Source organism: Ovis canadensis, chromosome 14 (genome assembly GCF_042477335.2).
Source record: "Ovis canadensis isolate MfBH-ARS-UI-01 breed Bighorn chromosome 14, ARS-UI_OviCan_v2, whole genome shotgun sequence".
Taxonomy (NCBI): Eukaryota; Metazoa; Chordata; class Mammalia; order Artiodactyla; family Bovidae; genus Ovis; species Ovis canadensis.
This window is the reverse complement of record NC_091258.1, coordinates 49,377,955-49,393,607: the sequence shown is the minus strand read 5'-3', so window position 1 is coordinate 49,393,607 and position 15,653 is coordinate 49,377,955. Positions and strand designations below refer to the sequence as shown.

General features: G+C 38.7%; 1 protein-coding gene across 2 annotated transcripts in view; it reads right to left on the bottom strand.

Annotated features, from left to right (window-relative positions):
* Positions 1-15,653, bottom strand: part of TANGO6 (transport and golgi organization 6 homolog) — a 180,541-nt gene that overhangs the window by 84,028 nt on the left and 80,860 nt on the right. For both annotated transcript variants that reach the window (XM_069550149.1, XM_069550150.1), the window contains exon 15: positions 898-1,038. In XM_069550149.1, coding sequence (XP_069406250.1) covers positions 898-1,038 — 141 coding nt within the window. The remainder of the gene's footprint in view (positions 1-897; positions 1,039-15,653) is intronic.

The following is a 15,653-nucleotide window of genomic DNA, read 5'->3' as shown; positions in this document are numbered from 1 at the left end:
CTTCTTTTTATTTATGAGGGCACTGACGCATCACGAGGTCAAGAACCATTCCTATGATCAAGAGCCACTAGCAAGCAGCTTGGGATCTGATCCCAGGCAGTGCAACTCTGGAGCCCACAGTCTTAATACTCCCAGCTCGTGGTTGTGGTTTTGAGCAACTTCCTTTGAGTTGGCAGGTTCACTTTGTTTTTTTTTAAGTATTTGTTTATTTGGCTGTGCTGGGTCTTTGCTGTGGCATGCAGGATCTTTAGTTGTGGCATGTGAACTCTTAATTGGAGCACGGAGGATCTAGTTCCCTGACCAGGAATGGAACCCAGGCCCTCTGCACTGGAAGCATGGAGTCTTAGCCATTGGAGCATCAGGGAAGGGCCAGCAGATTCAATTCTTAGTACTACTATTTATCAGTTGAATGAGTCTTGAACAAATTGCTGCAGTTCTTTGTGCCACAGCTTCCTCATCTATGAAATGGACCTAACAACAGCCTCTTTATAGAACGTCTTGGGAAAATTAGATGAGATCATAAATGTAGATGACCAGGTACACAAGAGCCATTTAACCAGAGTTAGCACCCCTCCTTCTCTGTCTGACATTCCCCTTCTTTTCATTCTCACTGCTGCTCAGCAAGTGGGAAACCTCTCATTCCACCTCTGAGGAAAATCAGGCCCTGACATAGCTCAGGGGAGGAGACTAAGCAGTTGCAGGAGCATGGGCACTACTGGGCCCATCTCTTGGTGTGCACTGAACATCTGCTAAATCCTTGAACATAAAATAGTTCATCCCAGCTCCCAAACTGTCCTCCCCTTGCTAGCATAACAAGCCTCCAAGGTGTACAGACTTTAGTTCCACAGCCACACCACTCCCTGATCCCATTTCAGAGGCTGGAACAAGAAAACTCACCTAATGCCCTGACGATTCGCATCAGGATTTCCCCCACTTTCATTCTGGTCTCCGGTGTGTGCCTGTCTTTACTGCTGTCATACTGAGAAAGCAGGCCAGGCAAGATTTTCTCAGGGTACACGTCTGAGAGAAGGGCAACCCCTAGGGTTAAAAATAGAAAGAAAGGATTCATTACTGTTTAGCACTGAAAGGAAAATAAGCCCAGACAGCTTGTGATGGGATGAACACAGAGGCATTTAAATCCACCTCTGTAATTCCACCAGCAAGAGCTGCCCTTCATTTCAAATGCATCATTGGTAGTGGAAAGAACATGGGTCTTAGAGTTCACACTCCTGGATTCTTCTGGTCTCAGCCCTATATGATCTCTAAGGTCACATTCAGCACTGACATTCTATGACCTATGGATTCTAGACTCTGGAAGCTGAAGCTAGATGATTACACAGCACAGCAGGGATCCACTGACAGACTCAATCAAATGCCCTGGAGGGAGTCTTTCGGGTCTGAGTCAGTAAGGTTCTAAGCCTAGTATCGCTCCTGCCAATCCATCAGCCTGGAGCACAGCAGTGCTTCCTATCTGTGCTGCAGTTCTTTACCCTAGAATGAGTTTTCTCTGTAAAACTGACAATGATGAGAGCAATTTCCGTAAGGAAATAAGGAATACAAATTCTGGGCATGATGAGGAATAGAGACTTATGCTTCCAGCTGAGTTTCCGGATCAGAAGGAGAGAAGATCCTGCTCCTGATTCCTCCTTCCTAGTACTTGCCGACACCCTCTCTCTTCATACAGCACACCTAGAGGTGGAATCTGCAGCAGTGGTAACACTATCTGAGCCCAGACCCATAGCAAGCAAACTTCACAGAGGCTGAGAGAAGAAGGGAGATAAGACTAAGACAGGACTAGAAATAAAAACCCTCGTCTCAAAGCTATATAAACACAAACTCCATTACTTTGGGGTGAGGGAAGGTTTGGGGAGAGGTTATGTACTTCTAAAGAACAGTGAGGAAAAAGAAACACCTGCAGGTGTTCTATCACTGATGTCATCACAAGGCCTAGTACATGTTACAGATCTGAGGCAACCATAACTCCTACTCCATCAGAAGTTCCCAACTCAGCAACTCCATGGATCTGTCTCCTTTTAAGAATATAGTTATACCTTTACAATGAAAATCAGTGGGGAAAGGGAATTTGCTCTAAAAAACTTTGATCTGTATCTAGCTTCTCTGAAAAATATATATTACCAGAGTCCCTTCTACTGTCATTTATGCCTAATTTTCTCTCACTAATCTTTAGCAGAGAAGTTATTTACTTTTGTGAGCATATCCTGCTGTATACTTCAAAACCAAATGAACTGGGACTTCCTTGGTAGTCTAGTGGTTAAGAATCTGCCTTCCGATGCAAGAGGTGCAGGTACGATCCCTGGTCAGGGAACGAAGGTCCCACGTGCCACAGAGCAACTAAGCCCACACACCACAACTAGAGAAGTCAGTGCACTGCAGCGAAGACCCAGTGCAGCCAAAATTAAGAAACAAAACAAAATCCAAGTGAGCTCTTGACTGTCTCTCTGTAGCAAACAGACTTTGGTTGCACATAGCATCTATTCTTTCTTCTGGTAGCGACACCTGTTGTTCCTTTAGGAAATACTCCTTCCCAAACTCAGTCTCTGTTGCTTGAGTGGGGTGAATGACCCACTTTCTCTCTCTTCATATGTGAACAAACTCATATCAAGGGTGCCTTAGGATATTCCATCCCATCACCACCACAATGTCTGGTTCAGGAATGAGGAAAGAGACTCAATCCTAGAACCAATTTTGGAACTACTAGGGAAGATGAGCTCCTGGAGTTTGTGTGTTTGTGTGGATGGTTATTTTGGCTCTTTGTTTTCCTGTTTTTGCCTGTTGAAGTGATTAACCTGGAGCTCCCAGTGGCCATCATTGGGAGAAAGTCTGCCCCACAATGGTGTCAACAGAGGAGGGTCTAACCAACAGACGAAGGAGGAAGAGAACTGCATCATGCTTTGAGCCCCTGGATCCAATTATACTTCTACTCATTAGAACCTTAGGGTACATAAGCCAATAAATATCCTTTTACGTGTATACCAATTTGATTTTTTTTTTTCACCCAAAGGAATCCTAATATATCTTTCTTCAGATTAAAGAAACAAATCCAGGTTAAAAAATAAAGTTTCCCATAATGCTAGACTTATAGTTCTACCAGGGAGCTTTAATTCTTTTAATCTTTCATAAAAAGGTTGCCGACAGCACAGTAGTTTCCTTGCTTCCCACAGTTTCAGGTTAGCGATTGTTTATCTTCCTGCTGGCCTGCTCCACTAAGGGCTGCCAAATGGCTCTCTGTTTGAATTTACCTTCTAGGATACAGTCACTACCTATGAATTTATAAATCCCTAGAGAACACTGGTTCCTTCCTTACTCTTACATGAAGCAGTGAAGAGAATCACATACGATGGTTAAGACTACAGAACAATTTTTTTTTTAAAAAGATAAGATTTTTAGAATTTTGACAACTGAGGAAACCTGGCCTTAACCTTCCTATGACCCTTGGTCCCTCCTTTGTAATCTGAAAAATGGGGTAATTTCTGGGTCAGTCCAGGCTTTAAGGAAATATGACACATCAATCCCTTTGGCAATAAGGACCAAATGATTGTGTGAGAGATACCTGTTCCTGCTCTGATCACAGGAAAATGACTAGGCATTTTGAGATGTGATGGAACAGATAAGATAAACAGAAGGCAAAGGTGAATCAGTTCTGGCAAGAGTTCATAAAAATGTTCTGATCTGTGTTTGGAGGCAAAGCATAGGATAAGACAAATTAACCAACTGAAAAAATATTACTGAAGGTAATTATGCAACAAAACAGAGATAGTCTATTATGTAAAACAACTGTTTTTCCCCCCCCCAAAGACTTTCATTACAAAGCCAGAAATGTATTCTGATCCAGTGTTGATTTCAAGATGATCCCTTAGCATACTGCTCAGTGATCTGCAGACCTTGGAAAGTCACGGTAGTTTAAGTCTCACTTTACACAGGAGTTTTACATTGCAGGAAAGATAGTCTAATCCCAAGTATCTTTGCTGACTAACTCTCTCCTGGAAATCTGCTAAGTCATCCCCACTTTAAAACTAACCTGACTTACTCTCCTGAGTAGATAACAACTTATCTCCCAAAATATCCACATCAACTTGGAAAACCACCTACTCACTTGAATTTCTGCTGAAAACTGTAAGAAACAGAAATGCCTGCATACTGTATGACTCTATTTACATAAAAATGTCCAAAATAGGCAAATCTGCAGACAGAAAGTGGATTTCGTGGTTGCTTAGGGTTGTGGGAGTTGGGTAAGAAATAGAGACTGACTGCTAATGATATGGAATTTCATTTTGAAGAGATAAAAACATTCTAAAATTAATTACAGTGATGGTTACACACACTGTGAGTATAATAAAAAGCACTGAATTGTATACTTTAAATGGGTGAATTGTATGAAATATGAATTATATCACAAAGACCTGTTATTTAAAAACTGTAAGATTCATAAAACACAATAGCAAAAAAAAAAATCTGACTAAGAAATGAGCAGATGATCTGAATAGGCATTCTTCTAAAGAAGACAGACAGATGGCTAAGACAGGCATGAAAAGATATTTATCATCACCAATCACCAGGGAGATATAAAACAAAACCACAATGAGATGCCATCTCACACCTGTCAGAAAGCTCTTATCAAAGAGATAAGAAATAACAAGTGTTGGAGAAGATGTGGCAAAATGGGATTCTCATGTACTGTTGGTGGGAAGGTAAACTGGTATGACTACTATGGAAAACAGTATAGCGGTTCATGAAAAAATTAAAAATAGAGCTACCATAAGACCTAGCAATTCTACCCCTAGGCATTTATCTGAAGAATATGAAAACACAAACTCAAAAAGATATGTGCACTTCTATGTTCATTACAACACTATTTCAATAGCCAAGACACAGAAACAATCTAAATGTCCATCAGTGGGTGAATGGACAAAGAAGACATTGGTAAATAAATACAATGCAATGGGTAATCCTCCATGAAAAGGAAAACTCTTTAATTTTCAACATGGATGGACCTTGAGAGAACTATGTTAAGTAAAATAAGTCACACAGAAAGATATTCACAAGAAAATGCAAAGCTTTTAAAGAACTTTTATGGAATAAATTCTAAGATCCATTGTTAAGTGAAATGCAAGGTGCAAAACAATGTGTATAAAAATTTAACAATTTGTGTACAAAGGGGAAATATTCATGAATAGTTCTGTAAAGATATACAAGAAACCAATGATATTGGTTCTTTCTAGGGACAGAAAAGGAGTAACTAGAAGATATATAAGAGGGATTTTTTAACTCTGTATCTTTGTATTTCTTTTTAATTTTGAAGCATGTAATGTATCAACATAAATAAATAAAATATATTAAAAATCTGTGCTAAGGGGCAAGGTCTTTTAAAATAGAACAGCCTCTTTTAGAGGTGAAATGTAAAAATAATTTTCAATCAGATGTAACAGAATGACCACAAGCATCTTCCCCCTGAAATCTCTCTACAGTTAACAGGCAAGGAGTAAAAAAGGAATAAACTCATAAACAAGAATGAAAAGAATATAGATATCAAAGGCTGAAGTAAGACATCCTGGAATGTGAAGTCAAGTGGGCCTTAGAAAGCATCACTACGAACAAAGCTAGTGGAGGTGACAGAATTCCAGTTGAGCTGTTTCAAACCCTAAAAGATGATGCTGTGAAAGTGCTGCACTCAATATGCCAGCAGATTTGGAAAACTCAGCAGTGGCCACAGGACTGGAAAAGGTCAGTTTTCATTCCAATCCCAAAGAAAGGCAATGTAAAAGAATGCTCAAACTACTGCACAATTGCACTCATCTCACACGCTAGTAAAGTAATGCTCAAAATTCTCCAAGCCAGGCTTCAGCAATACATGAACCGTGAACTTCCAGATGTTCAAGCTGGTTTTAGAAAAGGCAGAGGAACCAGAGATCAAATTGCCAACATCTGCTGGATCATGGAAAAAGCAAGAGAGTTCCAGAAAAACATCTATTTCTGCTTTATTGACTATGCCAAACCCTTTGACTGTGTGGATCACTATAAACTATGGAAAATTCTGAAAGAGATGGGAATACCAGACCATCTGACCTGCTTATTGAGAAACCTATATGCAAGTCAGGAAGCAACAGTTAGAACTGGACATGGAACAACAGACTGGTTCCAAATAGGAAAAGGAGTATGTCAAGGATGTATATTGTCACCCTGCTTATTTAACTTCTATGCAGAGTACATCATGAGAAACGCTGGGCTGGAAGAAGCACAAGCTGGAATCAAGATTGCCGGGAAAAATATCAATAACCTCAGATATGCAGATGACACCACCCTTATGGCAGAAAGTGAAGAGGAACTCAAAAGCCTCTTGATGAAAGTGAAAGAGGAGAGTGAAAAAGTTGGCTTAAACCTCAACATTCAGAAAATGAAGATCATGGAATCTGGTCCCATCACTTCATGGGAAATAGATGGGGAAACAGTGGAAACAGTGTCAGACTTTATTTTGGGGGGCTCCAAAATCACTGCAGATGGTGACTGCAGCCATGAAATTAAAAGACACTTACTCCTTGGAAGAAAAGTTATGACAAACCTAGATAGCATATTGAAAAGCAGAGACATTACTTTGCCAACAAAGGTCTGTCTAGTCAAGGCTATGGTTTTTCCAGTGGTCATGTATGGATGTGAGAGTTGGACTGTGAAGAAAGTTGAGTGCCAAAGAATTGATGCTTTTGAACTATGGTGTTGGAGAAGACTCTTGAGAGTCCCTTGGACTGCAAGATCCAACCAGTCCATTTTGAAGGAGATCAGCCCTGGGATTTCTTTGGAGGCAATGATGCTGAAGCTGAAACTCCAGTACTTTGGCCACCTCATGCGAAGAGTTGACTCACTGGAAAAGACTCTGATGCTGGGAGGGATTGGGGGCAGGAGGAGAAGGGGACGACAGAGGATGAGATGGCTGGATGGCATCACTGACTCGATGGACGCAAGTCTGAGTGAACTCCGAGAGATGGTGATGGACAGGGAGGCCTGGAATGCTGCGATTCAAGGGGTCGCAAAGAGTTGGACACAACTGAGCGACTGAACTGAACTGAACTGATGGGTAAAGAGAAAAAAGATGGGACAAAATAATGACACCCATTTGCTAGAGCTGTTGGATCATTTTGGGAAAAACAGCAATTATTTGATAGAAAACTAAGCAAATACACAAGAAAGGACAACTGAACTAGGCGTAGCCATGAATAATATTCATAGAGTCAGCAGCAAACACTGTCCAGTGATTTAGCCAAAAACTATGAAAGGGAAATGGTAGGAAGAGAAGGGACACAGGTATGTGTATACGGGCATGTGTGTGCATGTGGATGTTAACCCTCCATCCAACCTACAGGAAATGAGTAGATAATGTGCAGAAATTTTAACATCGAGATCTGTGAAAGAATTTTACGTATAAATATACTAGAACAAACTACTTAAGGTGGGTGGAGGGGATGATTATCACTGAGGACTAACTGTGAGGGGTAAGCTGGGAAGGAGACAAGCTTCTCCATTTTTCACAAAGGATGCATACTAATTTAACAGATTAACAGATACATACTAATTTAAAAAACTAGAAAAAAGGTAAAATGTATATTAACCTGGGAAGAAGCTCTAGTTTGAAAGAACGATGATGATGAAGAGGTAATGCACAAGGAACTTTTCCTTCTGATTCCAAAAAGATAATCACCAGCCTGTGACTGTCCTCTCCTGCTGCAGCTCAAGGACACAAAGAGAAGAAAGGTTGACCCTGGAGAGAAGGAGACTACTACCCTCTAGCAGATACTTCAGTTGTTACATTAGAGACTGCTCATTATGATGGAAATTAACAATCATTTCAGCTCCAAGAATCCAGGAAGCTGCACAAACTGGGGAAGTGGGTTATTAAATCAAGGAAGTATGGGGAACTCAACTGAATAGCCAGGTTGTCTTTCTAATTAGAGTAAATGATAATGTCTAGCATGCCAACATAATGTTCAGTTTCTCTAAAGCTCCAAAGTTGTGCTAAGTATGGACAAGCCCCAACACATTTATAAAGATTTAAGGTGAGTGAGTGTTACTCAGTCCTGAGGAAAAAAGAAGGTTAGACTAACAAGTTGAAGATTTGTAAGAATGGCGGTACGGTACCTACAGTCTGCCTCTTTAAACCAAAATCTAAATAATATACTCAAACACTAAAATCAGGCAAATATATTTACTTACATTGTTCTCTAATTCCCATTTTGGAAGGAAAAAAGCTATAATCTATATTTAGTGAAAGTTAACTGTAGTCAGAAGCCATTTGGATTATGAAATATTTACTTATTATAATAAATGAAAATCTCGTAGCAAAGACAGTAAAAATTCTTAATGTTTAATAAGTGTTTTCAATATGCCAGGCATGGTCTTAAGCATTTTTTATGCCTTCATCTGTTTAATGCTTCCAACAATCCTTTGAAGTAGATGCTATTAATACTATCATTCCTAATTTTACTGTGGGAGAAGTTGAGGAACAGAAGGGTGAAAAATATGATCACAGAGCTGCCATGTGACAAAAACAGGACTGCAAGCCCACATCTGCTATCCCACCAAAAAAGTACCAGTTTTGCAAATCCTAACCGTAAAGACAGCAAATCATACATTTTCAAGTGTTTCTCAGCTATAAGATTTACTTTCTATTTGACTCCAAGGTCAGAGGAAGGAGAGGCACTCTGCCTCCTGTATGAACAGGCAGAATCCTCTTGGGTTCCAGTTGGGCTTCATAGGAACTGCTTTGTTCTTAATTGGTATATTTACTTATTTATATTTATCTCAATGTGGAAAAGGGAAGTAGCAATGTTAATGAAATTCACAAATGACTTTGACTTGAGATGCTGCTGACATTAGCGATAACAGAGGAGACCTACAAGGAAACTTGGATTTTAGTGAGTCTCTGTTTTTAATCAGTGATTCTCAAATATCTCCATGTCACTTCTTTATGGGCTACTGCAATTCCCCTAAATCTCTTATTCTACTACCCACCCCTCAAATAAATAAAACCCAAGTCAGCATCAAAAAACTTGGAATCTACCTTGTTAGGACTGCCTCTATCAATTACTTCTGGGTGATACAGAACGGAGCTGAGAAAAGTGAGCCTTAAGAACACGATGATCAAGGGCTCTATTGTAAGTACAGAAATAAAAACAAAGCTGCCCTAGTACTGACTGAAGGCATAAGTGAGGAAGGAAGGAAGAGAAAACAGCAATTAGTGCTGCTTTGAGAGTAATCATTGCCCTGTGCATTCAGAGAAACTTGCATTTCAGCTGATCCTGGGTGAGAAAGAAGCAGGATGTTATTTATTGAGTTCTCTTTACGGTAGCTTTCAAACATTAACATTCTCTTTATGCCATCAAAAGAAACAACTGCTGATAATATGAAGAAAGGGCCTTCTGATTTTCCAGAAAACAGTCTGTAGTTCTCTTTTAGCTGAATCTAGGCAAGAAACAGTTTTGGAAGACCCCCAAGCTAGGTGGTCCCAGTAGAGGGAGTACCACCTGATCTCCAGACTGATTTCTTTCTAAGTTTTCTACTGACATTTCACCTCAAACTTTGGCAAAGAGAAGCTGCAGAATCAGCAAAGCTGACTGACGCATAGGGTTCTCACTAGTGAGTCGAAGCCTCCCAGGGGAGTGATCACCTGGCCTGAAGCTCTAACAAGACATCACTGATCTTTCTCATGATCCAGTGTCTTAAGGCTCGGAGATCTGCTCTGTGCTTTGGGTACCAAGCAGTGATAGAGGCAAGACAGAAACTCCTGAGTTCTCCCTTTCTTCCTTCAGTTAAATGTAGCAGATATCCTGATAAGATGATTAGATAAGTCTTTAGGTACTCTGGGCGAAGACTGGCTTAGAAAAAGTGACTGTTGTGAAATCAGTAACCATGACATGTAAGATATAAACGGTAGTTTTATACAGAAACCAGGCAGTGCTGCTATAAATTTTCCCTGATAAAATGCATATATATACTTAAACACCCTGCCTACAATCCTGGCAAGTGACCAGACCTTTAGTCAGGGCCCTCAGGTTAAGAATCACTCTGCTAAGCAGGGCATCTATAAACAGAGGAGAAAAGGAGAAGCCTTGAAAAACTATTTCCACAATCAAAAGAACATGACTTTTTCCCTTGACCATACATAAAAAATACATGGTCACTATAAAAGATTCAAATACTAGAGAAAAACATAAGAAAAAAGTCACCCATGGATATATGGGAGGATTGAGGGGGAGGCTGTGGGGAATCAGTCTCTTTTTAGGGTAATGAAAATGTTCTAAGATGGATTGTGGTTATAGATGTGCAACTCTGGATACACTCAAAGCTATTATATTACACACCTAAAAAAAGCAAATGGTATGGTATGTGAATTATATCTCAATAAGCTGTCTTTAAAAAAAAACAACAAAACTTGAAACCTGAAATCAACATAAGCATTTTAGTGCCCTCTCATCCATACCTCACTCTTGTGAATAAATACACACATGCACACACACGCACACACATGTACACACACACACTTTTTATAGTGAACAATTCTGTTTTATTTTACAGTCTTCTTTTCTTCTGGGAAGATTTTGGGGGTGGTATTTATTCCCCCAGATGGCTTGGCCTTCACACTAGGTCATTTGGAGTTGTCTAACAATAATAATGAAAACTTTAATAGCAATACTATTATTTAGCATGGAGAAATGGTAAGGATTCTTTTCAATTTTACTTTCTTTAAAAAGAGGGGGAAAGGGGTCAATTAGAAAAATACAAATTGGTTACATAAGAGCATACAGAAGTAATCTGAAGCTATGGCATAAATCCTAAAGCTTGGAAAACAGCTTTAGAATAAAGGCAACGGAAATCATTCTTTCACACACTCGCACATTAACAGAGTTCTACTATGTGCCAGGTACTAAGTGTTACAAATGTAATACGACAGTGCCTATCTAGAGAGAGACAAATCAAACAACGATTAAAAGACAGTGTGGTTAGTACAGAATTCTTGAGTGTAATGAGAACACAGGGAGAGAAAAGTGAAAGAAGGGTTTAGGAAGGGGTGGGGCTTCCTGGAGAAGGGGACAAATGAGCTATGAAAGCACAAGGTTCTTCACTTGGGTTCTTCAATTGCAAGCTGTCCCTGGGACCAAGAGCCATTTGCATAATTATTCATTGATGGAAAACATTTCATAGACCTTGTTAGACAGAATTAGTATAAGCACCTAACTCTTATTTATATTCTTAGGGTAGATTTCCCCAAAGGTAAAGAACTGGCTCCAGGGGTATAAAAACATTTTCAAAGCTGCCTTTCTAAAATGTTCCAATTACTTTTCCTACCAATAGAGTTCAAGGGTGCCTATTTCACTACAATTGGCCAGCACTGAATATTCCTATCTTTAAAAAGTCTGTTTAAAAAAAAAATCTGTTTTTTGAAATGGTGTAAAAAATTGTATTTCATTATTATTTTAATCTACATTTCTTTGCCTATTAGAAAAGTTCCTTAAACCTTTATTCCCTGGAGAAGGGAATGGCAACCCACTCCAGTGTTCTTGCCTGGAGAATCCCATGAACAGAGGAGCCTAAAATGCTACAGTCCATGAGGTCTCAAAGAATGGGACACGACTGAGCAATTTCCACATTCCTCTACCATGAACTGCCTATCTTTTTAAATTATTTTTTTATTGAAGGATAATTGCTTTACAGAATTTTGTTGTTTTCTGTCAAACCTCAACATGAATCAGCCATAGGTATACATATATCCCTTCCCTTTTGAAACTCCCTCCCATCTCCCGCCCCATCCTACCCCTGTAGGTTGATACAGAGTCCCTGTTTGAGTTTCCTGAGCCATACAGCAAATTCCCGTTGGCTATCTATTTTATGTATGGTAATGTAAGTTTCCATGTTACTCTTTCCATACATCTCACCCTCTCCTCCCCTCTCCCCATGTCCATAAGTCTGTTCTCTATGTCTGTTTCTCCACTGCTGCTCTGTAAATAAATTCTCCAGTACCATTTTTCTAGATTCTGTATATATGCATTAGAATATGATACTAATCTTAATCTTTCTGACTTCATTCTATATAATAGGTTCTAGGTTCATCCACCTCACTAGAACTGACACAAATGGATTCCTTTTCATGGTTGAGTAATATTCCACTGTGTATATGTACCACAACCTCTTTATCCATTCATCTGTCAATGGACATCTAGGTTGTTTCCATGTTCGAGCTACTGTACTTAGTGCTGCAGTGACAATGGGATACATGCATCTTTTTCAATTTTGGTTTCTTCAGAGTATATGCCTAGGGGTGGGATTGCTCGGTGGTTTTATACCTAGTTTTCTAAGGAATCTCCGTACTGTCTTCCATTGTGGCTATATCAATTTACAGTCCCACCAACAGTGCAAAAGCATTCCTTTTTCTCCACACCCTCTCCAGCATTTACTGTTTGTAGACTTTTTGATGATGGCCATTCTGACCAGTGTGAGGTGGTATCTCACTGTGGTTTTGATTTGCATTTCTCTAATAATGAGCAACACTGAGCATCTTTTCATGTGTTTGTTAGCCAATCTGTATGTCTGCTTTGGAGAAACATCTGTTTAGGTCTTCTTCCCACTTTTTGATTGGGTTGTTTTGTTTTTCTGGTATTGAGTTGTATGAGCTGCTTGTGTAAATTGGAAATTAATCCTCTGTCAGTTGTTTCATTGGCATTATTTTCTTCCATTCTGAGGGTTGTCTTTTCACCTTGCTTATAGTTTCCTTTGCTGTACAAAAGCTTTTAAGTTTAATCAGGTCCCACTTGTTTACTTTTGTTTTTATTTCCGTTACTCTAGGAGGTGAGTCATAGAGGATCTTGCTTTGATTTATGTCATTGATTGTTCTGCCTGTTTTCCTCTAAGAGTTTTATAGTTTCTGGTCTTACATTTAGGTCTCTATTCCATTTTGAGTTTATCTTTGGTATGGTGTTAGGAAGTATTTAATTTCATTCTTTTACATGTAGCTGTCCAGTTTTCCCATTTATTGAAGAAGCTGTCTTTGCCCCATTGTATATTCTTGCCTCCTTTGTCAAAAATAAGGTACCCATAGCTGCATGGGTTTATTTCTGGGCTTTCTATCTTTTTCCATTGGTCTATGTTTCTGATTTTGTGCCAACACCATACTGTCTTGATGACTGTAGCTTTATAGTATAATCTAAAGTCAGGAAGGTTGATTCCTCCAGCTCCATTCTTCTTTCTCGAGACTGCTTTGGCTATTTGGGGTCTTTTGTGTTTCCATATGAATTTTTTGTTCTAGTTCTGTGAAAAATGTCCCTGGTAATTTGATAGGAATTACACTGAATCTGTAGATTGCATTTGGTAGTATATTCATTTTCACAATATTGATTCTTCCTACCCAGGAACATGGAATATCTCTCCATCTGTTTATATTGTCTTTGATTTTTTTCATTAGTGTCTTCTAATTTTCTGTGTACAGTTTCTTTGTCTCCTTAGGTAAGCTTATTCCTAGATACTGAACTTTTTTTTTTTCTGCAATGGTGAATGGGATTGATTCCTTAATTTTTCTTTCTGAATTTTCATTGTTAGCATACAGAAATGCAAGTGTTTCTGTGTATTGATTTTCCATCCTGCAACTTTGCTAAATTCACTAATTAGCTCTAGTAATTTTCTGATACAATCTTTAGGGGTTTCTATGTGCAGTATCATGTTATCAGCAAACAGTGAGAGCTTTACTTCTTTTCTGATCTGGATTTCTTTTATTTCTCTTTCTTCTCTGATTGCTGTAGCTGACTTCTAAAACTATGTTGAATAGTGGTAAAAGTGGACACCCTTGTCTTGTTCCTGATCTTAGGAGGCATGCTTTCAGTTTTTCACCACTGAGAATAATGTTTGCTGTAACCTCTCTTGGAGAATTTTGAGTATTACTTTACTAGCGTGTGAGATGAGTGCAATTGTGCGGTAGTTTGAACATTCTTTGGCATTGCCTTTCTTCAGAACTGGAATGAAAAATGACCTTTTCCAGTCCTGTGGAGGCTGCTGAGTTTTCTAAATGTGCTGGCATATTGAATGCGGCACTTCCACAGCATCATCTTCTAGGATTTGAAATAGCTCAACTGGAATTCCATCACCTCCACTAGCTTTGTTTATAGTGATGCTTCCTATGAAAAAAGGCTGGACTTTTGTGTGTGTTAAGATGTTGAAAGTAACACACACAAATTATTAAGTAACCAGGCTTCCTATACTCAAAGAAAAATAAGACAAGCTTGAAAATATCTCCAGGGATAGAAAATAACCAAATCTGATTCAGCAGATTTGAAAAATAAACCAAAGAAAATGTTAAAAATAAAGAGTAGGATAAAATTAAAACTTCAATGAATGAGTTTTACAGTAGTTTTACTCTCTCTTACACAGCTAAGAGGGAGTTAATGAACCAGAAGACAGAAAGGAAGACATTATGCAGAATACAGCACAGGGAGACAGAGTTTAGTCTCTGGATGGATAAATCAAAAAGAAAAAATTAATAGATGTCATCTCGTAAAAGTTTAAAGCTCATTAATGTCAAAATAATTGAACCTTAATTGAAATGCAAAGTATAATTAAAGAAAAAAGATATGCCATAAGAAGGAAAAATATAAACCAGCAGAGACAGAAAATAGATTTGCTGTTGCCTAGAGCAGGGAGTCTGGAAGGAAGGTAACTACAAAAATGAAGGAATAAACTAGAAACACAGAAGTCCAAATAAATGAAGAGGAAATCGGCAAATTACCTGAAAAAGAATTCAGAATAATGATAGTAAAGATCAAAAACCTTGAAAACAAAATGGAGACAATGCAAGAATCAATTAACAAAGACCTAGAAGAATTAAAGAATAAACATACAGAGACAAAGAACACAATTACTGAAATTAAAAATACTCTTATCTAGAAGGAATCAATAGCAGAATATCTGAAACAGAAGAATGAATCAATGAGCTAGAAGATAAAATGGTGGAAACAACTACTGAAGAGCAGAACAAAGTAAAAAGAAAGGAAAGAAGTGAGGACAATCTCAGAGACCTCTGGGACAATATCAAACGCACCAATATTTGAACTACAGGGGTCCCAGAAGAAGAGGAGAAAAAGAAAAATAATTACTCTGTGCTGCATTCTGCATAATGTCTTCCTTTCTATCTTCTGGTTCATTAACTCTCTCTTAGCTGTGTCTATTGTAAAACTCATTCACTGAAGATCTAATTTTATCCTACTCTTTATTTTCTTCTTTCCCAACATGGAAAAGGAAATAGTCAATCAAGTTCAAGAGGCACAAAGAGTCCCATACAGGGTAAATCTAAGGAGAAACATGCCAAGGCACATACTAATCAAACTAACAAAGACTAAACATAAAGAATATTAAAAGCAGAAAGGGAGAAGCAACAAGTAACATACAAGGGAAACCGCATATGCTTAACAGCTGATCTTTCAGCAGAAACTTTGCAGGCCAGAAGGGATGGCAGGATATATTTAAAGTACTGAAAGGGAAAAATCTACAACCAAGAATACTGAACCCAGTAAGGATCTCATTCAAAATTGATGGAGTAATAAAAAGCTTTTCAGACAAGCAAAAGTTAAGAGAATTCAGTATCACCAAATCAGCCTTACAACAAA